The sequence below is a fragment of the Haliotis cracherodii genome, unplaced genomic scaffold (genome assembly GCF_022045235.1).
Source record: "Haliotis cracherodii isolate W230 unplaced genomic scaffold, xgHalCrac1.p SCAF_1, whole genome shotgun sequence".
NCBI lineage: Eukaryota > Metazoa > Mollusca > Gastropoda > Lepetellida > Haliotidae > Haliotis > Haliotis cracherodii.
This window is the reverse complement of record NW_027266264.1, coordinates 88,232,802-88,259,387: the sequence shown is the minus strand read 5'-3', so window position 1 is coordinate 88,259,387 and position 26,586 is coordinate 88,232,802. Positions and strand designations below refer to the sequence as shown.

Below are 26,586 nucleotides of genomic sequence, written 5' to 3'. Positions count from 1 at the left end.
TGTGTAGAAGAGTGACATAGAGTGGGTTTGTGTGTAGGAGAGTGACTTAGAGCATAGAGTGATGGTTTGTGTAGGAGGGTCATATAGAGTGATGCTGTATGTAGGAGAGTGATATGGAGTAAGTACTGAGTTGTGTTGTGTGTAGGAGAGTGACGTAGAGCATAGAGTTGAGCTGTGTGTAGTGATATAGAGTCTGTGTGTGTAGGGGGAGACATAGAGTGGCCTTGTGTGTAGAAGAGTGACATAGAGTGGGTTTGTGTGTAGGAGAGTGACTTAGAGCATAGAGTGATGGTTTGTGTAGGAGGGTCATATAGAGTGATGCTGTGTGTAGGAGAGTGACAGAGCATAGAGTGATGGTGTGTGTAGGAGAGTGACAGAGCATAGAGTGATGGTGTGTGTACGAGAGTGACATAGGGCATAGAGTCGTGGTGTGTGTAGGAGGGTCATATAGAGTGGTGTTGCGTCTAGATGAGTGACATTGAGTGATGTTGTGTGTAGGAGAGTGATATAGAGTGGTATTGTGTGTAGGAGAGTGATATAGAGTGATGTTGCGTCTAGAAATGTGACATTGAGTCATGTTGTGTGTAGGGGAGTGACAGAGCATAGAGTGATGTTGTGTGTAGAAGAATGACATACAGTCATGATGTGTAGAAGAGTGATATAGAGTGATGTTGTGTGTAGAAGAGTAACATTGAGTCTGTTGTGTGTAGGAGAGTGATATAGAGTGGTATTGTGTGTAGGAGAGTGATATAGAGTGGTATTGTGTGTAGGAGAGTGATATAGAGTGATGTTGTGTTAAGGAGAGTGATATAGAGTGATGTTGTGTGTAGAAGAGTAACATTGAGTCTGTTGTGTGTAGGAGAGTGATATAGAGTGGTATTGTGTGTAGGAGAGTGATATAGAGTGGTATTGTGTGTAGGAGAGTGATATAGAGTGATGTTGTGTTAAGGAGAGTGATATAGAGTGATGTTGTGTGTAGAAGAGTAACATTGAGTCTGTTGTGTGTAGGAGGGTGATATAGAGTGATGTTGCGTCTAGATAAGTGACATTGAGTCTGTTGTGTGTAAGAGAGTGATATAGAGTGATGTTGAGTGTAGGAGAGTGATATAGAGTGATGTTGTGTGTAGAAGAGTAACATTGAGTCTGTTGTGTGTAGGAGAGTGATATAGAGTCATGTTGAGTGTAGGAGAGTGATATAGAGTGATGTTGTGTGTAGAAGAGTAACATTGAGTCTGTTGTGTGTAGGAGAGTGATATAGAGTCATGTTGAGTGTAGGAGAGTGATATAGAGTGATGTTGTGTGTAGAAGAGTAACATTGAGTCTGTTGTGTGTAGGAGAGTGATATAGAGTCATGTTGTAGGTAGAAGAGTAACATTGAGTCTGTTGTGTGTAGTGTTTATTCCTAATACAGGATATTTACCATCCCCAAACACACAAGCGTGATACCCTCTTTATCATATATTGTCATTCTTTAATTCTGTGCTTCAAAATCGCTTTCCATCTCTCACAAACAATACCGAAACATTGCCAGTTTTCATGGAATGCGCGCATTAATATTTATTGCGTCACGGCCGGGTATGTGATGTGTCAGTCGGACAGTGACAGTAGCCAATATAGTTCCAACTGAAATCTATTTCTTATACAGTGGCGAAGCAGCATATACGCAAAACAAAAATTGTTTTTAATTGCCTTTCGCGGAAATCCATCGGTCTGTCCGCTAGAGTAACTGCCCTTTGTCAAAGGGAAGCTACTCTAACCCTAGTCCATGAGACGTCACGGCCACGGTCAGACGTTGTTGACAGTCAGTCTGTCCTGTGATAACGTTAAGAAGTGTAGTCAGATGTACACTGTTATAACCTAGCCCTCAGACTGGAGACAAAAACCAGAGGCGTTGGGGAGAGACTTTTATTTTTTTTTGCCGCCAACATGGCCGGTCCATACGTCATATCCCAGTGACAGCACGTGCGGACTACCTTCACAGGCACGTGAGGTATCCATACACGTTACTCTCACAGTACATAGCTCTAGGGCACGTCGGGTAATATAGTACTCATAAAGATATTACATTCCTCCCTCTTTAGATGGAAACATTTCTAAACCAAACATATCTACATTAAAAGTGCCAAGGTGCTTCTCAACATTTGTACACAAAGAAAGCCATCTACAAAAATCATTCTCTAGATTTAGTAGGTATTTGCCATAAGAGAAATATGTAAACTTCTACTGTTCAAGCAAACTTTACCTTAACCCAAAATAACATACGAGTTCAATCTTCAATCTCATTAACCAATTACTTCCTGACAAAGTCCTCAAAATATCTTGGTTCATGTCGAGTCCTCTTAGAAGATCTACTCAGAACGGGAGATTTAACATTGCTATTGTCTGTTGATAGTACAATCTCTGAAGCAGGATCTTGTATCGCCTCTGACATGTGATCCTTCTCTGGATAGTCATTGATAGCAGGTATCTCGACACCGCGCGTCTCTGGTAGAGCAGATTCTACCTGTTGATCTGAATGAGAGTCAGTATTGCCTCCGGGTAGTTGGGTTTCTCGAGTACGCACATGATCCTGATGGCGCCTCACATTTCTACCATCAGACAGTTCTACCTCAAACGATACTGGCCCTGTCCTGTTCGAGACTGTACCAGGTAACCATTTCAGTCCATTTCCAAAGTTCTTAACATACACAGTGTCATGTTCCTTCATACTTCTGTCCTTCACATGTAGGTCATGTTGAATCTTCTGTCTCCATTGACTCTTCTTTACTGTCTGCTGTACAGAAGGATGCGTCAAGTCTAGATGTGTTCGTAGTCTCCGGTTCATCAGAAGTTCGGCTGGTGTTTGTCCAGTAGTTGTCTGGGGTGTTGTTCTATATCGGAACAAGAATCTGTCGAGACGAGTCTGAATATCCGGACCTTGTACCTTCTTTATCCCCTCCTTGAATGTCCTCACTGACCTTTCAGCGAGACCGTTGGACGATGGGTGATATGGAGCTGTCTGCACATGGTGAATACCATTCTTATCCATGAATGCTTTGAATTCCTCACTAGTGAAACAGGTACCGTTGTCACTCACTAACATCTCGGGTAATCCCTGGGTTGTGAACACTCTACGAAGAACTGCCACTGTAGCTGAAGATGTACCTGAGCGCACAACAACATCTATCCATTTACTATATGCATCCACAATCACCAAGAACATTTGACCAAGGAATGGTCCGGTAAATCAATATGCACACGAGACCATGGTCCCTCAGGCCACTCCCACGGGTGTAGGGGTGCCTTAGCTGGTATCTGCTGCATTTGCTGACACACCTCACACTTTTTCACTGTTGACTCCAGAATTGAATCCATGCTAGGCCACCACACATAGCTACGAGCAAGTGCCTTCATCCTACTGATTCCAGGATGTGCCTCATGAAGTTCATGAATAATCCTATCCCGACCTGGCGGGGGAATCACTACACGGTTACCCCACAACACACAGCCATCCTGCACTGTCAGCTCATCACGGCGACAGTAGTATGCCTTCATTTCTGGGTTTTCACAGAAATTAGGCCATCCACACTGCACATATCTCAACACTGTTGACAACTCAGGATCCTGGCGCGTCCATGAACGAATATGTTTGGAGGTCACAGGTGTAGTATCCATCAGTTCCAGAAGCATGATGTATTCCGGAGGTACAGGTGTTTCTTGAATACTTGGTTTTTCTTTCGCAGCAAGTCGGCTCAGACAATCCGCATTGGCGATCTGTGATCCTGGTCTGTAAACAAATTCATACTCATAAGCAGACAATGTTAGTGCCCACCTCTGAATCCGTGCTGATGCCATCATTGGTATCGCTTTGGTCTCAGCAAATACTCCCAACAATGGTTTGTGATCAGTCTCTATAGTGAAATGATTTCCTGCCAGGTACTGATGAAATTTCTTCACACCAAAAAGCATTGCTAAGCCTTCCTTTTCCAGTTGCGTATAGTTTTTTTCAGCGGAGTTTAGGGAGCATGATTTATATCCAATGGGACGATCGCCTCCCTCTTCAGTACGATGAGACAGTACCGCACTGACTCTGTAGGGCGATGCATCACAACAGAGAATCAGTTCCTTCTTCGCATCATAATGAACGAGAACTTTATCAGAACACAGCAGTGGACAAGCCGACAACAGTCATCTTTTGAGAAATCCAAGTCAGGATTTCTCAAAAGATGACTGTTGTTGGCTTGTCCACTTCCATGGTACTTCTTTCTGTAACAGTTTGTGTAACGGTGCCAGAGCAGTGGAAAGGTTTGGCATGAACCTTCCATAATAGTTCAGCATACCCAAATAGCTTTTCAGTTCTGTCACATTCCGCGGAGGTGACGCTACCTTGATGGCCTCGACCTTTTCAGCGACTGGATGGGTGCCCTCTCTATCCAGACAGTATCCAAGATACACAACTTCTGTTGCCATGAAGCTGCACTTGTCCTTACGAACTCTCAGACCTGCTGCCGCTAGTCTCCTCAGAACTTCATCTAAGAGTGTCAACTGTTCCTGCCTCGAATGGCCACAAATCAGAATATCATCAATCCTGACCAGAACTTGTTCAAGACCTTGTAGGGTATTCTCGATGATGCGCTGAAATATACCAGGTGCTGACGACACACCAAATGGCAAAAGGTTATACCGAAAGAGTCCTTTATGTGTATTTATTGTGACGTACTGCTTGGAATGTTCGTCCAACAAGACCTGCTGGTAAGCTTGACTTAGGTCCAACTTAAAATAGAACTTAGCTCCTCCTAATGTTGCGAACAGGTCATCTGTCTTTGGAATTGGGTATTTATCCAACTTGGACACTTTGTTCACAGTCACTTTATAGTCACCACAGACTCTAATACTCGAGTCGGACTTCACCACAGGTACTATTGGTGCTGCCCATTCAGAAAACTCTACAGCTTCTATGGTACCATTACTCTGTAGGCGATCAAGCTCCTGTTCAATCTTCTGCTTCAATGCATATGGGACTGGTCTTGCTTTATGGAAGATCGGTTGGGCATTCTTGTCAACATATATCTTTGCTTTCGTTCCTTTGAACGTACCCAAACCATCCTTGAATACTTCAGGATGCTTATCCAACACAGTTCTCAAACTGCTTTGCGAATCCTCGGCAGTCACATGTTTGATTATATTCCAATCAACATCAAACACATCAATCCAGTTACGTCCAAACAGACTAGCACGGTTCCCTCGGGCGACTAATAGGGGAAGACTCGCAGTCACTCCTTGAAAATCAACCTCCACCATCACCTGTCCCGCAAGATCAAGCTTATTTCCGGTGTATCCAAGGTATGATTTAGTCGTAGGTGTCACAGTCAAGTTCTCTACACCCTGTTGAAGATGTGACAAAGTCTTTTCACTCACAATGGATACCGCAGCCCCAGTGTCAAATTCCATCTTCAACTCCTGACCGTTGACTTGTACTGGTACATAAACTGGTTTGTTCACTGAACCAGAAACCATGAACATCTCATATGCTTCACTCACATCCACAAATCCCTCAGAATCCTCCTGTGAATCATGTTCTTGAATGTAGTTTGCTCTATTTCCGTAATGTCTGTGATGTCTACCTCGGCGACCTCGACTCTGTCTCCCACCTCGATGTGAAGCTCTCTTCTGACCATTTCCCCTCCTGTTGAGACATTTCTGTGATAAATGTCCAACAAGTCCACACGAGTAACACTCCTGATCTTTAAAACGGCATGTTGAAGGGTCATGTCTTCCGCCACAACGAAAACATGAAGAACTGTAGTTACCTCCCCTGGCTGGTTTCTTCGTAATAAAGTTGACGATACCAGAGTCACTGGATGTTGCAGTTTGTTTCTGAAGTTCAGCAGAATTTTTGTCAGCCGCTTCCATTGATGTTGCTATGGCAACGGCTTTGGTGAATGTCAAATCAATTCTGACAGTAACCTGGATAACATTTTCTGTTTGTTTATACCGCAAACGAATCTGTCCCTCAGCATGTCGTCAAGGAATGCTCCATAATCACAAAATTCAGTCAGTTTTCTCATTACAGCAACAAACTCACTGATGGTCTCGTTGGGCTTCCGTACTCTCGTGTTGAAGTTGTAGCGGTGCACAATCTTCGACGGTTGGGGGTTGTAATGGTCTTTCAACAATTTCACAAGTTCCTCAAAACTTTTTGACGTCGGCTTTTCGGGGCGAAGTAAGTCTCTTTTTAATCCATAAGTTTTACCTCCCACGGAACTCAGCAAGGTCTGACTTTTGCGTTCAGTTATGGAATTCGCCTCGAAGAAGATCTCGCATATTGGCTCCAATCTTCGACTGTTTCGTTAAACTCGCCAAGATTCCCGTATACAGACGATGCCATCTCGACTGCGCTTCCAAACTTCGCAAAACTTCAGGTTTATACCTCGTCGCCAATTGTTATAACCTAGCCCTCAGACTAGAGACAAAAACCAGAGGCGTTGGGGAGAGACTTTTATTTTTTTTGCCGCCAACATGGCCGGTCCATACGTCATAGCCCAGTGACAGCACGTGCGGACTACCTTCACAGGCACGTGAGGTATCCATACACGTTACTCTCACAGTACATAGCTCTAGGGCACGTCGGGTAATATAGTACTCATAAAGATATTACCAGACGTTGTTGACAGTCAGTCTGTCCTGTGATAACGTTTCGAAGTGTAGTCAGATGTACACACAGCGACAAAACGAAACAAGGTAACAATTCAAACATATTTCGGCCAAATCCAACTATTTTAATTTGTGGAAAAGGTTTCAAGCCGCAGAGGTCTACAAACAAAGATATGCATGGCTACTGATCCCGCTTGGCTAGGCCTCGTGTCCTCGTAAAATTGTTTCAAAATTTATATCTCCAAAGTTGCCCAAACTTATAAAATGCCTTAGCTACGTCACAGTTAGACACTGATTTTCAGTATATTAGACTGTTCTTTTGATAATGATAGCAATTATCCCTGTAGTTTATCCAGATTCCCGATGGTTATTTCTGACTCGATCGCCGAATGACGAGGGCGACGCCATGTTTGTTTATAAACAGTGAAAGTAGTCCCTACTTGACCTTTGATATTTGCATCTCTATCCGCATATGACCCCAACGGATATCGTTTTTATCCGTTGGTTTTATCCACACTCCGGCGCAGTTGTGACTCAGCATAACACCACTGCCACAGGCTAATTTGCATATCACGTGACCGGACTTTTCTCTTGTTTGTAAACAAACGCGCTTTTTCAGAAATCAGTATAGAACGGACTAATGCAAGTATTTGGGGGCGCTAAAAACATATTGTTTTGCATAACTATATAGATATGCTACTACAACTGCGACAGTGAGTTGCATGACAATATATATTTATGCATCAAAGTGACCGTGTCGCTAGCTCTCCGTTGGGCTTCGATGACAGCACGTGACACACAACACAACACACGTACAACCAATGTAAACATAGGATAACGACGCAAAAACAAGTAGATTTTTACGTATTTGCATACTTTCTCAATGAAAGTTAACCATTCTTTGACATTTGTTTATGAAAATGTGTAGACTTGTCAAACATGAAACGGATGAAAAGCATATGCAATATCTTGAATGGACTGTTAAAGATGTGACGAATCGTCACATGGCGCTGACCTGTGGCAGAGGTACTATGCTAGCTGGCTGCCGGCCGCATGGAACTCTGGGCTTTATCCTGCCGAGAAACCTACCCATTATATGATAAATAGAGTGATGTTGTGTGTAGGTGAGTGACATAGAGTGATGTGAGTAGAAGAGTAACATTGAGTCTGTTGTGTGTAGGAGAGTGATATAAAGTTTGTTGTGTGTAGGAGAGTGATGTAGAGCATAGAGTGATGTTGCATGTAGGAGAGTGATGTAGAGCATAGATTGCTGTTGTGTGTAGGAGAGTGACATAGAGTGTGGCCTTGTGTGTAGGAGAGTGATGTAGAGCATAGAGTGCTGTTGTGTGTAGGAGAGTGACATAGAGTGTGGCCTTGTGTGTAGGAGAGTGATATAGAGCATAGAGTGCTGTTGTGTGTGGGAGAGTGACATAGAGTGTGCCCTTGTGTGTAGGAGAGTGATGTAGAGCATAGAGTCGTGTTGTGTGTTGGGGGTGACATAGAGTGGCCTTGTGCGTAGGAGAGCGATTTAGAGTCGTGTTGTGTGTAGGAGAGTTATTTAGAGTCGTGTTGTGTGTAGGAGAGTGATTTAGAGTCGTGTTGTGTGTAGGAGAGTGATTTAGAGTCGTGTTGTGTGTAGGAGAGTAATTTATAGGTCGTGTTGTGTGTAGGAGAGTGATTTAGAGTCGTGTTGTGTGTAGGAGAGTGATTTAGAGTCGTGTGGTGTGTAGGAGAGTGATTTAGAGTCGTGTTGTGTGTAGGAGAGTGATTTAGAGTCGTGTTGTGTGTAGGAGAGTGATTTAGAGTCGTTTTGTGCATAGGAGAGTGATGTAGAGCATAGAGTGGTGTTGTGTGTTGGGGGTGACATAGAGTGACCTTGTGGGTAGGAGAGTGACATAGAGCATAGAGTCTGTTGTGTGTAGGAGTGACATGTAGGCTTGAATGTTTCGAAACTATCTAAGCAATGAACCTTTTCATCACATGTCGCCATCTCAAGAAATAACATGAATTGGAAGATCTGAAGAGACAGCTTTCAATTTGAACCCTCTCAAGTAATAGATTTGAAACTCGTGAGTAAACAGTATATATTATATCTACTTTCCAATGCGTGTCAACATGTTGAATAGAAGGAGGAACGTGTGATTTGATTTGTATGTTATGTTAAACAGCTGTCTCACTTCCTTGTCAACAATGTTTTATCATGCGTTTGATCCACATAACTCGAGGAGGCATCGTAATGAGACCAATGGCGTCACGTGACATGTGCACACAGAGATCCCCCAACACACACCCATGCTACCAGGTATCGGGGCTATTGGTTAAGCGTGACTGAGTCCATCAGTGATAGTTTTAATACCATTACTAGAGTTTTGTATTGATATTCATACATTGATTCAGTTTTGTTTGATTTAGTCGGTGTAGGTAAACATACATATCAGTATTAGTGACATTATATATATATATATATATATATTACTGAACCGCAAAAGAAACGTCACCATGGGTAAATATATGAGAAACCTTATTTGACCAAACACTGAAAACATACTTTGAATCATATCAAAAAGATGAAACTTGGCAAAACTGATCACCATGGTTGAAATTAAAGTGTCAAATGTTCTTAAAGTGAAACACAACACTAGTCTCTGAGAAAATGGCATCACAAGTCAGTATCTCGTGTGTCCGCCATGTGCATTGATGACTGCCGTGCAACGTCGATACATAGAATGGATGACGCGGTTGATGAAGGCCATAGGCACTTGAGGCCACAATCTGAGGAACGCCTGACGCAGTTCAGCTGCAGTTGTCGGCCTTGGTCGGACGTCTTTGAATCTCGCCCCACAGGTGCTCAAAGGGATTTAAATCGGGACTGTGGGAAGTTTACTGCATAGTTCTGATGCCATTCTGCTGGAGGAAGTCTCTTGTTGCTCTCGCAGTGTGGGCACGGGCGTTATCATGCTGAAACATGCCAAATTAAGTATGGCGTGTTGTTTCAAGACTTGATCAATGTACCGAGCTGCTGTGACACCATTGCCTCTCCATGGGCCGATGTTCTGAAAGACCACAGGGCCGACCCTCTGAGCTAGACCAATTCTACCCCACACCATGATGCTCGGACCACCCCACGAGTCTCTCTCAACAACACAAGCATCCGAATAACGTTCCCCGCGGCGTAGCCAGTCTCTCTCTCTCTGCCATCTGCTGTTGAGATACAGTAACGGTTCTCGTCTGAGAAGGGGACTCTTCTCCACTGCCGGTGGCGCCAATGCTGGTGCTGTGTTGCCCACTGAAGACGGTCCCGGCGATGACGTGGTGTCAGAATGGGTCCATGGTGTCAATCGTCGACGCATGGTGTCCGCACTAATGTGTCGCTGGTGTGTCCCCATGGTCTCTCGAGCAGTTTCCGCAGCAGTAACAAAGCGATCTTGAAGAAACTGTTGCACAATCTGACGATCCTGACGTCGGGTGGTGACCTTTGATCTTCCACTACGTGGTCGGTCATCTGTAGTGATGGTTTTCTAATACCGTTGCTGGAGACTTATATGGTCCTTACGTGGACTTGAAATGCATTGGCTACTTGCCGGGCGGTTTGTCCAGCTTGCAATCATCCAAGGGCTTGGTGTCGCTGATTTCTTGTCAATCTTGGCATGTGGTAGCAATTCAATACCGAATGAATGTTATTCGATCTGGGTGGATTGTTATAGAGCAAGAAATGGGGGAACGCATGTACATTTCAATTTGCACGGAACTCACGTGCATCGGGTTAGCATGGCCGTTGTCGTGATGCGTTAGGGCGATCGGTTTTATGTCATCTGCTTTCTTTTTTATCTTCAAATTTCATTTTTCCGGACAAGGTAATGTTAAATTTTAGAAACTTTGACAAAATTACCCAGATATTTCAATGACAACTTTTCATGCAATGTTACTTGGAGAGACGTTTCTTTTGCGGTTCAGTATGTATTTACACACGCAGAGCAGGTACTCGAAGTGTTATCAGACATGATGTTTGTGACTGCGCCAACACCTTTGTGGACATAAAGAAGTTGTCATGGTAACAATTGTCTCGAATTATCACTGTAAATGTCCAGAATGTCGGAAATCATCGGAAAAAGGTTGCGGAAATATTTAACATTATTGGAATATGTTACCTGTTGTCAGGCCAACTGGTTGCTGATGAAATCGTTAACGCCCGAAGTGCAGGGTGTCCCCCCGAGTACGACAACATCCGGGTACCCGCGGGACATCTCTACAGAGACGCCTCTGAGGAGATGGTCTTCAAGAGGGCTGGCTACAACCAAAGGACCGGAATCTCTCCAAACTATCCCAGACAGCAGGTACGTAGACTTGGGGATATGCTCACCTAACTACCTAGACAGCAGGTACGTAGACTTGGGGACATGCCCACCTAACTACCTAGACAGCAGGTACGTAGACTTGGGGATATGCTCACCTAACTATCCAGACAGAAGGTACGTGGACTTGGGGACATGCCCACCTAACTACCTAGACAGCAGGTACGTGGACTTGGGAATATGCTCACCTAACTATCCAGACAGCAGGTACGTAGACTTGGGGATATGCTCACCTAACTACCCAGACAGTAGGTACGTAGACTTGGGGATATGCTCACCTAACTATCCAGACAACAGGTACGTAGACTTGGGGATATGCTCACCTAACTATCCAGACAGCAGGTACGTAGACTTGGGGATATGCTCACCTAACTATCCAGACAGCAGGTACGTAGACTTCGGGATATGCTCACCTAACTATCCAGACAGCAGGTACGTGGACTTGGGGACATGCCCACCTAACTACCTAAACAGCAGGTACGTAGACTTGGGGATATGCTCACCTAACTATCCAGACAGCAGGTACGTAGACTTGGGGATATGCTCACCTAACTACCCAGACAGTAGGTACGTAGACTTGGGGATATGCTCACCTAACTATCCAGACAACAGGTACGTAGACTTGGGGATATGCTCACCTAACTATCCAGACAGCAGGTACGTAGACTTGGGAATATGCTCACCTAACTATCCAGACAGCAGGTACGTAGACTTGGGGATATGCTCACCTAACTACCAAGACAGCAGGTACGTGGACTTGGGGATATGCCCACCTAACTACCCAGACAGCAGGTACGTAGACTTGGGGACATGCCCACCTAACTACCCAGACAGCAGGTACGTGGACTTGGGAATATGCTCACCTAACTACCCAGACAGCAGGAACGTAGACTTGGGGACATGCCCACCTAACTACCTAGACAGCAGGTACGTGGACTTGAGAATATGCTCACCTAACTACCCAGACAGCAGGTACGTAGACTTGGGGATATGCTCACCTAACTACCTAGACAACAGGTACGTAGACTTGGGGATATTCTCACCTAACTATCCAGACAGAAGGTACGTAGACTTGGGGATATGCTCACCTAACTACCCAGACAGTAGGTACGTAGACTTGGGGATATGCTCACCTAACTACCCAGACAGTAGGTAGGTTGACTTGGGGATATGCTCATCTAACTACCCAGACAGTAGGTACGTAGACTTGGGGATATGCTCACCTAACTACCCAGACAGTAGGTAGGTAGACTTGGGGACATGCTCACCTAACTACCCAGACAGTAGGTACGTAGACTTGGGGATATGCTCACCTAACTATCCAGACAACAGGTACGTAGACTTGGGGATATGCTCACCTAACTATCCAGACAGCAGGTACGTAGACTTGGGGATATGCTCACCTAACTATCCAGACAGCAGGTACGTAGACTTGGGGATATGCTCACCTAACTATCCAGACAGCAGGTACGTGGACTTGGGGACATGCCCACCTAACTACCTAAACAGCAGGTACGTAGACTTGGGGATATGCTCACCTAACTATCCAGACAGCAGGTACGTAGACTTGGGGATATGCTCACCTAACTACCCAGACAGTAGGTACGTAGACTTGGGGATATGCTCACCTAACTATCCAGACAGCAGGTACGTAGACTTGGGGATATGCTCACCTAACTATCCAGACAGCAGGTACGTAGACTTGGGGATATGCTCACCTAACTACCAAGACAGCAGGTACGTGGACTTGGGGATATGCCCACCTAACTACCCAGACAGCAGGTACGTAGACTTGGGGACATGCCCACCTAACTACCTAGACAGCAGGTACGTGGACTTGGGAATATGCTCACCTAACTACCCAGACAGCAGGAACGTAGACTTGGGGACATGCCCACCTAACTACCTAGACAGCAGGTACGTGGACTTGAGAATATGCTCACCTAACTACCCAGACAGCAGGTACGTAGACTTGGGGATATGCTCACCTAACTACCTAGACAACAGGTACGTAGACTTGGGGATATTCTCACCTAACTATCCAGACAGAAGGTACGTAGACTTGGGGATATGCTCACCTAACTACCCAGACAGTAGGTACGTAGACTTGGGGATATGCTCACCTAACTACCCAGAGAGTAGGTAGGTTGACTTGGGGATATGCTCATCTAACTACCCAGACAGTAGGTACGTAGACTTGGGGATATGCTCACCTAACTACCCAGACAGTAGGTAGGTAGACTTGGGGACATGCTCACCTAACTACCCAGACAGCAGGTACGTAGACTTGGGGATATGCTCACCTAACTACCCAGACAGCAGGTACGTAGACTTGGGGATATGCTCACCTAACTACCCAGACAGCAGGTACGTAGACTTGGGGATATGCTCACCTAACTACCCAGACAGCAGGTACGTAGACTTGGGGATATTCTCACCTAACTATCCAGACAGAAGGTACGTATACTTGGGGATATGCTCACCTAACTACCCAGACAGTAGGTACGTAGACTTGGGGATATTCTCACCTAACTATCCAGACAGAAGGTACGTAGACTTGGGGATATGCTCACCTAACTACCCAGACAGCAGGTACGTAGACTTGGGGATATGCTCACCTAACTACCCAGACAGTAGGTACGTAGACTTGGGGATATGCTCACCTAACTACCCAGACAGTAAGTAGGTAGACTTGGGGATATGCTCACCTAACTACCTAGACAGCAGGTACGTAGACTTGGGGACATGCTCACCTAACTACCCAGACAGCAGGTACGTAGACTTGGGGATATGCTCACCTAACTACCCAGACAGTAGGTACGTAGACTTGGGGATATGCTCACCTAACTACCCAGACAACAGGTAGGTAGACTTGGGGATATGCTCATCTACCTACCCAGACAGTAGGTACGTAGACTTGGGGATATGCTCACCTAACTACCCAGACAGTAGGTAGGTAGACTTGGGGACATGCTCACCTAACTACCCAGACAGCAGGTACGTAGACTTGGGGATATGCTCACCTAACTACCCAGACAACAGGTACGTAGACTTGGGGACATGCTCACCTAACTACCCAGACAGCAGGTACGTAGACTTGGGGATATGCTCACCTAACTACCCAGACAGTAGGTACGTAGACTTGGGGACATGCTCACCTAACTACCCAGACAGTAGGTAGGTAGACTTGGGGATATGCTCACCTAACTACCCAGACAGTAGGTAGGTAGACTTGGGGACATGCTCACCTAACTATCCAGACAGTAGGTACGTAGACTTGGGGATATGCTCACCTAACTACCCAGACAGCAGGTACGTAGACTTGGGGACATGCTCACCTAACAACCCAGACAGCAGGTACGTAGACTTGGGGATATGCTCACCTAACTACCCAGACAGCAGGTACGTAGACTTGGGGACATGCTCACCTAACTACCCAGACAGCAGGTACGTAGACTTGGGGATATGCTCACCTAACTACCCAGACAGCAGATACGTAGACTTGGGGATATGCTCACCTAACTACCCAGACAGCAGGTACGTAGACTTGGGGATATGCCCACCTAACTATCCAGACAGAAGGTACGTAGACTTGGGGATATGCTCACCTAACTATCCAGACAGAAGGTACGTAGACTTGGGGATATGCTCACCTAACTACCCAGACAGCAGGTACGTAGACTTGGGGATATGCTCACCTAACTACCCAGACAGCAGGTACGTAGACTTGGGGATATGCTCACCTAACTACCCAGACAGCAGGTACGTAGACTTGGGGATATTCTCACCTAACTATCCAGACAGAAGGTACGTAGACTTGGGGATATGCTCACCTAACTACCCAGACAGTAGGTAGGTAGACTTGGGGACATGCTCACCTAACTACCCAGACAGCAGGTACGTAGACTTGGGGATATGCTCACCTAACTACCCAGACAGCAGGTACGTAGACTTGGGGACATGCTCACCTAACTACCCAGACAGCAGGTACGTAGACTTGGGGATATGCTGACCTAACTACCTAGACAGTAGGTAGGTAGACTTGGGGACATGCTCACCTAACTACCCAGACAGTAGGTAGGTAGACTTGGGGATATGCTCACCTAACTACCCAGACAGTAGGTAGGTAGACTTGGGGACATGCTCACCTAACTACCCAGACAGTAGGTACGTAGACTTGGGGATATGCTCACCTAACTACCCAGACAGCAGGTACGTAGACTTGGGGACATGCTCACCTAACTACCCAGACAGCAGGTACGTAGACTTGGGGATATGCTCACCTAACTATCCAGACAGTAGGTACGTAGACTTGGGGACATGCTCACCTAACTACCCAGACAGTAGGTAGGTAGGTAGGTAGTCAAGGGGAAAGTCTGCCCTAACTACCCCAGACAGCAATTAGGTAGCCCTGGAAAACATAGATTGTGTCTCCCACTAACTCTCCCAGATGACAGACAGAAGTTTGTCAGCACCATGTCCGTGCTCGGTGGTTTCCCAAAGGACGTAAACGTCTAAGACCTGCACTTTGAACTTTCCTCCCATATCAAACTCACACACCTTATAGTATAGTAATAATGCTGTTTTCTTGTTACATTATTTACTTCTTGGTATTACAGCAAAATGGGGTGACGCCGTACCTTGACGCAGGTTTTTTGTATGGAACAACGCGATTCTGGACCAACGCTATCCGGGAATTCAGCGGTGGTAGATTAAAGAGATTGTCTCCAGCTGGCGTCAAGAATAGCTTCCCCGCCCTGAACGCTGACCGCCTGCCACTGTACAACCCCCCAGTGCCCCGGGATCACAGCTTGAGGGAGGCCAGCCGATTCTTTCGTAAGTTGCATATATAAGAAGCTTCTGAATGACACAGCCAGTCAGTAAAACATAAAACACATGCTTCTTCGCCAATACTTACTAAACAACACAAACCCCTATTCTGATGCATCTACATGTAGTGGTCATCTTCAAATGGAACATGTTTGCTTGGTCTCTCTGTAGTCATGGGCAACACACGAGGCCATGAGAACCCGTTTCTGCTGAGTCTGCAGATTATCTGGTTCCGATGGCACAACCACTTGGCAGATGAGATCTCCAGGACAAACACCACACTGACAGATGAGCAGGTTTTCGAGGAAGCCCGACGCCGAGTTATTGCCCACTTCCAGGTAATGGTTACTGTCAGCGGCTGACACCGTGGCTGTGAAGGGGACATGCGTGTTGCTGAAGACACCAACAAGCTAAGATTCACACAAAGGAGTAGCGGAATATAATTGCCATTATTTCAAGTGAGTGAGTGAGTTGGGTTTAACGCCGCTTTTAACAGTATTCCAGTTATATCACGGCGTGTCAGCTTAATGTGGGAGGAAAACCCGAAGTGATGCAGGTCTCAGACGTTTACCACTTCGGTGAAACCCAAGATCACGGGTATGGTGCTGACAAACCTAGAAACATGATCGGGGCGAACCGGGATTCGAACCCACAATCATAGGTTTCTGGCGTGCCCAAGGGACGCAACTCCGCACAGCGAATCGCGGCGCTTTAGACGACTGGGCCAACCGTGCACCCGCCATTATTTCAAGAAATAAACATGACATAATGAATAAATCCTTACATTTTGGTTTCACACTGAACAATCTTGACATCTATATTTGTATATATATTTCATATGCCTCAGTAATACTTAATAATGGGATTTAAACCAAATACTTTGTTATTTGCACAGAAAATCGTTGTAAAGGAATGGCTTCCCCGGTACCTGGGGCCGGGGCCCGATAAACCGGCGTACAAAGGTCAGTTACTGAATGTGATAACGATTTGAAGTTCATCAGCTACCTACTACTACTACTACTACCACTACTACCACCACCACTACTAAGACTACCACTACTACCACTACCACTTCCACTACCACCACCACCACCACTACTACTACTACCGCTACCACTACCACTACCACTACTACCACCACCACCACCACCACTACTACTACTACCACTACTACCACTACCACTACTACTACCACCACCACCACAATTACTACTACTACTACTACTACTACTACTACCACCACCACTACTACTACTACCACTTCCACTACTGCTACTAAATCTCGTGGAAGGTCAGGTCTATACGTACTTAGGAATGCAGGTAAGGGACAAACTCCAGAATGCCCATATCAAGGACAAACTTCGGGCAGAGTACAATTGTAGACTTAAGAAAATTTGGAGTTCGGAGCTGTACGCTCGCAATCAAGTCAACGCCACAAATACTTATACTGTACCCGTCTTTGCGTATTCTTTGGTTTTTTTGATTGGACGAAACAAGAAATTCAGGGTATCGACACCCTCACACGAGGAATCATGTCAGACAATAGATCCCACCACCCTCGCTGTTCTCTCAATATATGTCAATCATAATGGGGGTTATTTGATTAACGTGGAGACTCTTCATGGCATAATTGTTTTGTGCACTTTTGCACACATTTATTTGTCTGATGAACCTCTTGTTAAGCATCTCAAGACCCATCATGAAAACAAGGCATTCCACAGTTAATTAAACGAGCCAAGTATGTGGGACTTAATCTGAATGTCAGTGTTGGTTTTGTTGATGGTTCTGTACTGCTGGACGATACAGAAATGAATGTCAACCAAGTGCCCTATCAAATCGGCCTCAGACTCATTTTTTTCAAGGAGAGGCTATCTGAACGACCACTGCTTTGGGTTTATGTACAGTGTGTTGAGAAGATCAGTAACCCCGCATAGTCCTTCGCATGGTTGAAGTCGGCTGGCCTTAAAAGTGAAACAGAAGGCTTTCTGTTTGATGCCCGGGACCAGTCACTTCCCACTCAAACCGTCAATGATTTTGCATCAAAATGTAAATTTGAAATGTCGATTATGTAATGACTGAACATTGTCAGTGGATGTCCAGCTTTGTCCAACTTTGGCACAAAAACAGTGGCTTAAGCGACATGATGGAGTGGCTCGATCATTTTATTACCTTCTTCGCCATGCTTGTGGTTTTGACACAGAGGTCCATCCATAGTACGACCCAGAATATATAGACGTCATGGAAAATGATCAATACAATATTCTTTGGATCAGGCCCGTACACAACCTCAGACGTATCCAGGCCGACATACCACATCTTGTGCTATTGATAAATCCAATGAAACCATTTATATTATTGAATTTTTCTGTCTCTAGAAGGAGTACGGTGATAAGACAACATTTATAGGATAACTGTGCGCGCGCGCACACACACACGCACGCACGCACGCACGCACGCACCCACACACACACGCACACACACACACACATATGTTTATTACATATAAATCGGAAGAAGTTCATATACATATGGATCATTGATATTTGGTGTACTTAAATGGACAGTTAGCATGGGCTAGTTACAAGTGTCCACTTGCTTACAATATATACATTGTTTAGACTGATTCTTTCACGTGTGATGGGAGATGGTTCAGAGCTGCAGCATTGTAGGCAATTGATCTGCCCAGACCTTGTCAGTTTTGTCTACGTATACAAAGAAGATATTTCTCAGCAGAAGGGGTGTAATTGGTTGATGTATAACCCAAGTGTGCCTCTACCCAGATGATCTTTGTACAACTATATATCCTCTACCCACACATGCATCTACCCCAGGGTGCATCTACCCAGATGATCTTTGTACAACTATATATATACTCTACCCACACATGCATCTACCCCAGGGTGCATCTACCCAGATGATCTTTGTACAACTATGTATACTCTACCCACACATGCATCTCTCCCAGGGTGCATCTACCCAGATGATCTTTGTACAACTATATATACTCTACCCACACATGCATCTACCCCAGGGTGCACCTACCCTGATGATCTTTGTACAACTATATATCCTCTACCCACACATGCATCTCCCCCAGGCTGCATCTACCCAGATGATCTTTGTACAACTATATATACTCTATCCACACATGCATCTACCCCAGGGTGCATCTACCCAGATGATCTTTGTACAACTATGTATACTCTACCCACACATGCATCTCCCCCAGGGTGCATCTACCCAGATGGTCTTTGTACAACTATATATATACTCTACCAATACATCCATCTCCCCCAGGGTGCATCTACCAAGATGATCTTGGTACAACTAGATACACTCTACCCACACATGCATCTCCCCCAGGGTGCATCTACCCTGATGATCTTTGTACAACTATATATATACTCTACCCACACATGCATCTCCCCCAGGGTGCATCTACCCAGATGATCTTGGTACAACTATATATATATACTCTACCCACACATGTATCTCCCCCAAGGTGCATCTACCCAGATGATCTTTGTACAACTATATATATGCATCTCCCCCAGGGTACAACCCAAGGGTACATCCAGGTGTGACGCAGGAGTTTGCTATGGCAGCCATGAAGTACGGCCACACCCTCGTCCCTGCCGGCGTATGGACAATCAGGTAAACGGTATTTATACCATCAGGTCTCAGTTAATGCACTAATGCTAATGTCTGAAAATCTCCCAGTGCAGAAAGGTTATTCATATTTGTTTCACAACCAGCCCGACTATTTGATGTCAAAGTCTTGGTTTATGTAGAGTGATGGAAACGTGTTGGTTTATGAAGAGTGATGTCAACATGTTGGTTTATGTAGAGTGACGTTCACCTACGATATGTTCCAGTGACACCTGCACCGAGACAGCAACGTCCGACCAGGGCGCGCAGGGCGAAACCAGGCCCGTCCAAGCCATCAGGCTGTGTAACACATACTGGGACTCTCAGGTACAGTGGATAACACATACTGGGACTCTCAGGTACTGTGCATAACATATACTGGGACTCTCAGGTACATTGTCTAATACATACTAGGACTCTCATGTACATTGCATAACACATATTGGGACTCTCAGGTACAGTGCATAACACATACTGGGACTCTCAGGTACTGTGCATAACACATACTAGGACTCTCAGGTACAGTGAATAACACATACTGGGACTCTCAGGTACATTGTCTAATACATACTAGGACTCTCATGTACATTGCATAACACATACTGGGACTCTCAGGTACAGTGAATAACACATACTGGGACTCTCAGGTACATTGTGCAAGACATACTGGGACTCTCAGGTACATTGTTTAACACAAACTGGGACTCTCAGGTACAGTACATAACAGATACTGGGATCTCAAGTACATTGCTTAACACATACTGGGACTCTCAGGTACATTGTGTAACAGATACTGGGACTCTCGTGTACATTGTGTAACACATACTGGGACTCTCAGGTACATTGTATAACACAAACCGGGACTCTCAGGTACATTGTTTAACACAAACTGGGACTCTCAGGTACCGTGCATAACAGATACTGGGATCTCAAGTACATTGCTTAACACATACTGGGACTCTCAGGTACATTGTATAACACATACTGGGACTCTCAGGTACATTGTATAACACAAACTGGGACTCTCAGGTACATTGTGTAACACATACTTGGACTCTCATGTACATTGTGTAACACATACTGGGACTCTCAGGTACATTGTGTAACACATACTGGGACTCTCAGGTACATTGTGTAACATATACTGGGACTATCAGGTACATTGTGTAACACATACTGGGACTCTCGTGTACATTGTGTAACACATACTGGGACTCTCAGGTACATTGTGTAACACATACTGGCACTCTCATGTACATTGTGTAACACATACTGGCACTCTCATGTACATTGTGTAACACATACTGGCACTCCCATGTTCATTGTGTAACACATACTGGGACTCTCAGGTACATTGCATAACACATACTGGGACTCTCAGGTACAGTGCATAACACATACTGGGACTCTCAGGTACATTGTGTAACACATACTGGCACTCTCAGGTACATTGTGTAGCACATACTGGGACTCTCAGGTAAAGGGTATAACACATACTGGGACTCTCAAGTACATTGTATATCACAAACTGAGACTCTCAGGTACATTGTGTAGCACATACTGGGACTCTCAGGTAAAGGGTATAACACATACTGGGACTCTCAAGTACATTGTATATCACAAACTGGGACTCTCAGGTACATTGTATAACACATACTGGGACTCTCACGTACATTGTTTAACACATCCTGGGACTCTCATGTACAGTGCATAACACATACTGGGACTCTCAAGCACATTGTATAACTCAAAATGGGACTCTCATATACATTGTATGATACAAACTGGTACTCTCATGTACATTGCATAACACATACAGGGACTCTCAGGTACAGTGCATAACACATACTGGGACTCTCAGGTACATTGTGTAACACAAACTGGGACTCTCATGTACATTGTATAACACATACTGGGACTCTCAGGTACAGTGCATAACACATACTGGGACTCTCAGGTACATTGTATAACACATACTGGGACTCTCATGTACATTGTTTAACACATCCTGGGACTCTCAGGTACATTGTGTAACACATACTGGGACTCTCAGGTACATTGTGTAACACAAACTGGGACTCTCATGTACATTGTATAACACATACTGGGACTCTCAGGTACAGTGCATAACACATACTGGGACTCTCAGGTACATTGTATAACACATACTGGGACTCTCATGTACATTGTTTAACACATCCTGGGACTCTCAGGTACATTGTGTAACACATACTGGGACTCTCATGTACAGTGCATAACACATACTGGGTCTCTCAGGTACATTGTGTCACACATACTGGGACTCTCAGGTACATTGTGTAACATATACTGGGACTCTCAGGTACATTGCATAACACATACTGGGACTCTCAGGTACATTGTATAACACAAACTAGGACTCTCAGGTACATTGTATAATACATACTGGGACTCTTAGGTACATTGTGCATAACACATACTTGGACTCTCAGGTACATTGCATAACACATACTGGGACTCTCAGGTACAGTGCATAACACATACTGGGACTCTCAGGTACATTGTATAACACAAAATGGGACTCTAAGGTACATTGTATAATACAAACTGGTACTCTCATATACATTGTGTAACACATACTGGGACTCTTAGATACATTGTGTAACACATGCTTGGACTATCAGGTACATTATATAACACATACTGGGACTCTCATGTACATTGCATAACACATACTGGGACTCTCAGGTACATTGCATAACACATACTGGGACTCTCAGGTACATTGTGTAACACATACTGGGACTCTCAGATACATTGTGTAACACATACTGGGACTCTCATGTACATTGCATAACACAAACTGGGATCTCAGGTACATTGTGTAACAGATACTGGGACTCTCACATACATTGTGTAACACATACTTGCACTTTTAGGTACATTGTGTAACACATTCTGGGACTCTCAGGTACATTGCATAACACATACTGGGACTCTCAGGTACATTGTGTAACACATACTGGGACTATCAGGTACGGTGCATAACACATACTGGGACTCTCAGGTACTGTGCATAACACATACTGGGGTCTCATGTACATTGCTTAACACATACTGGCACTCTCATGTACATTGTGTAACACATACTGGGATCTCAGGTACATTGTGTAACACATACTGGGACTCTCGGGTACATTGTGTAACACATACTGGGACTCTCATGTACATTGTGTAACACATACTGGGACTCTCGGGTACATTGTGTAACACATACTGGGACTCTCAGGTACATTGCATAACACATACTGGGACTCTCATGTACATTGCATAGCACATACTGGGACTCTCAGGTACATTGCTTAACAGATACTGGGACTCTCAGGTACATTGTGTAACAGATACTGGGACTCTCAGGTACATTGTGTAACACATACTAGGACTCTCAAGTACATTGTATAACACATACTGGGACTCTCAGGTACATTGTGTAACACATACTAGGACTCTCAAGTACATTGTATAACACATACTAGGACTCTCAGGTACAGTGCATAACAGATACTGGGACTCTCAGGTACACGGTATAACACAAACTGGGACTCTCAGGTACATTGTGTAACACATACTTGCACTCTCAGGTACATTGCATAACACATACTGGGACTCTCAGGTACACGGTATAACTCAAACTGGGACTCTCAGGTACATTGCATAACACATACTGGGACTCTCATGTACATTGCATAACACAATCTGGGACTCTCAGGTACATTGCATAACACATACTTGGACTCTCAGTTACATTGTATAACACATACTGGGACTCTAAGGTACATTGTATAACACATACTGGGACTCTAAGGTACACGGTGTAACACATACTGCGACTCTCATGTACACGGTATAACACATACTGGCACTCTCATGTACAGTGTATAACACATACTGGCACTCACAGGTACATTGTATAACACATCCTTTCAGACGTTCATAGATGGTGTGACATCCTTTCAGCAGTACATACATTTTATAACAGAAACTTGCATCATTTTGTATCCAGTATAAGACATATTTTTACCCTTTCGTACAGGGAATAAAACATACTTGCACCCTAACGTACAAGTATAACACATCCATTAACCCATACGTCCATGGCGTAGCCCACACTTGGCCTTTCAGTCCCTGGGATTCACATACACATTCTTTCATATCAATTTTACTGCGTGCGACCTTGAACTTCAACCATTAAATAAGCTGCCTCAGATGTATTTAAAGTAGTCAGGCTATGGCGAATGTGTTCATCAGCATAAGTCCATGTGTCTACAGAGCAGTCATAAACGTTTTAAGTCAATCTCACGATGAAGACACAAGACACAGATCACGTGAAGCTCAGCTGATCATATCTTATTCCAGGATCTGGTTCAACAAAACATCGACAGTATTGTCCGGGGGATGGCGCTGACACAAGCCAAAGCCGACAACCCCACGTATGTGCCTGACTTAAGAGGTAACTCACTTTAATTGGAGTATATATAACTCCAGCTGCAGACGAATTGAATCTCTTGCTTTATGTTTTGTTTGTTGTTTAATTCTGCCGTCAGCAATATTCCAGTTATATGACGGCGGTCTGTAAATAATCGAGTCTCGACCAGACAATCCAGTGATCTATATAAGGAGGATCGATCGACACAGTTGGGATCCGATGACATGCAGCAACCAAACATAGTCGCCTTTTACGGGAAGCATGGGTTGCTGAAGAGATATTCTATCCCGGATCTTCACGGGTATCTTTTTGTAAATGGTGTCCTATACTATATATAGCTCTAACGTATTCGGAGCATTATCGTCACACGCATTCTCTTTGTTCTGTCTGCTGTGATTTGCTCTGTGGGGTATTTGTAAGTGAGGCGAAATGGGGGTTGAACTTCCAAGTATATTCAACTTGTAAAGCGTTGCATGCATATACATGTGTGGCTGATTGTAGTTCTCCGGGCTTATGTCGAGCGCCAGACAGGGTAAAAACAACTTGACATCTTTTGGTATGACGGGACCAAGGAAACGAGCAAACGACCTTCCGCTGTCTGGGCAGACGCTCTATCCCTTGAACCACGGGTAGTATACGTTAGTACATCAATACGAGTAAACTGTTTCAAGACGATTGTGATCGAGTATACATGTTTCAGAGTATCTGTACGGGCCGTATGAGTTTTCGCGGCAAGATCTAGCAGCACTTGATATTCAAAGGTCACGTGATCATGGACTTGCCAGCTTCAATTCAGTCCGTCAAGCTCTCAATATGTCGTCTGCGACCACCTGGCGTGATGTCACAAACGACGCAAGACTCCAAGACGTAAGTAGAAACGCATAGGAGCGGCACTGGATTTAGCCATAACAACGATGCGTTCTCATTTCACCCCTACATTAACTGAAATATTTCGGAACTAGGAAACTAGGTGAGGTGAAATGGGGTTTAACGTCTCGAAAGTTTGTTGCACTTATACAGCACCACTCTGACTCCGCGCCGACCAGTCCTTGTTTTAATCCTTTAAAGCCAAGAGCCAGGCAGGGTAACAAGTACCATCTTTAAACATCTTTTTTTACGTCTGTACCACTAGACCACGGGGGCGGTTACAATGAAACTAAGTCGAAGCAGTTGGGTTATCTGCGCTACATCTGCAACTGTGCGTTATATCAGTATCTGTGTTTTGCTTCTACTATGAACAGAGTCTGCGAGCTGTGTACGGCAATAAGTCCTTCTCTGATGACCTCGACCTTATCACTGGAGGGCTGTTGGAGACAAGAGGGAGTGGACCGGGACAACTATTCTCTGTCATCATACAGGACCAGTTCCAGCGCATCATTGACGGAGACCGGTTCTGGTACGAAAACACTCGGAATGGGTACGTTGTCATGTGTGAAGTCAGCTTGCTGCCATGTTGATATGAAGTGTCACGCTTGATGTCGGTTAACGCCATGTTGATATGACGTGTCACCCTTGCCGTCGGTTAACGCCATGTTGATATGACGTGTCACACTTCCCGTCAGTTAACGCCATGTTGATATGACGTGTCACACTTCCCGTCAGTTAATGCCATGTTGATATGACGTGTCACACTTGACGTCCATTAACGCCATGTTGATATGACGTGTCACGCTTGATGTTGGAAAAAGCGCCCTTGGAAACCAGCTGAAATGAAGTCGGATCGCGAGAACACAAGATTTGGAGGAGATCACAAATTTTCAGCTCATATTAGGGACGTTAAACATGTGTCTTTGTTGGAGAACGCTCAAACCAAATCATTATATGTATAAATTCTCTATAAATCGGAATGACCATTGCGTACCAGGCTTATCAGTCAGAGCCTTTCATCAGCCAGTTGCCGATGAATAAAATTTCATTCCGCGTACATAGTGTGTATATTGTTATATATTGTGTGTATAGTGTGTGTATGTTGTGTGTATATTGTGTGTTTGTTGTATATTGTGTGCATTTTGTGTGCATTTTGTGTATATATGGTGTGTATATTGTGTGTTTATAAATATACTGTCAGATATAAAGAGTGACGTATGTTGCAGACTGTTCACGCAAGATGAAATACGGCAGATTAACAGTGTGACGTTCCGGCAAATCCTATTGAACGTTACTAACATCCAACCAAATAATTTGCCTAGTGACTCATTCAGCTGTCGAGGTGAGTGACATCAGTTAGTCACATTGATGCACAGATCATTTATGCACAACAGATGAATGAGAGAGGATATTACCGTATGTTTGTTTGTTGTTTAACACCGCACTCAGCGATATACCAGCTATATGATGGCGGTCTGTACTACATTGAGTCTTGACCAGACAATCCAGTGATTGACACCATGTGCATCGATCTGCGCAATTGGGATACGATGACATGCGTCAACCACGTCAGCGAGCCTGACCACCAGGTCCCCTTAGTCGCCTCTTACGACAAACATAGTCGCCTTTTACGCCATCGAGAGGTTGCTGAAGACCTATTCTCCACACGAATCTGCACGGGTCCTATGAGTGGTAGATACATCAGTCCATCACATCCATGCACAAGAGATGCAAGTATGCCACATCGACCAAGTATGTCTCCATTGTATATTCCAATGTTTCATCATGAAA

At 44.7% G+C, this 26,586-nt stretch overlaps 1 protein-coding gene across 1 annotated transcript in view; it reads left to right on the top strand.

Moving 5' to 3' along the window:
• The window catches only part of LOC139453812 (dual oxidase 2-like), a 71,903-nt gene that overhangs the window by 9,190 nt on the left and 36,127 nt on the right, over window positions 1–26,586 (top strand). The window contains exons 5-14 of the mRNA XM_071235274.1: window positions 10,792–10,967; window positions 15,605–15,821; window positions 15,987–16,153; window positions 16,711–16,777; window positions 19,370–19,469; window positions 19,691–19,790; window positions 23,859–23,952; window positions 24,629–24,795; window positions 25,170–25,345; window positions 26,022–26,137. Coding sequence (XP_071091375.1) covers window positions 10,792–10,967; window positions 15,605–15,821; window positions 15,987–16,153; window positions 16,711–16,777; window positions 19,370–19,469; window positions 19,691–19,790; window positions 23,859–23,952; window positions 24,629–24,795; window positions 25,170–25,345; window positions 26,022–26,137 — 1,380 coding nt within the window. The remainder of the gene's footprint in view (window positions 1–10,791; window positions 10,968–15,604; window positions 15,822–15,986; window positions 16,154–16,710; window positions 16,778–19,369; window positions 19,470–19,690; window positions 19,791–23,858; window positions 23,953–24,628; window positions 24,796–25,169; window positions 25,346–26,021; window positions 26,138–26,586) is intronic.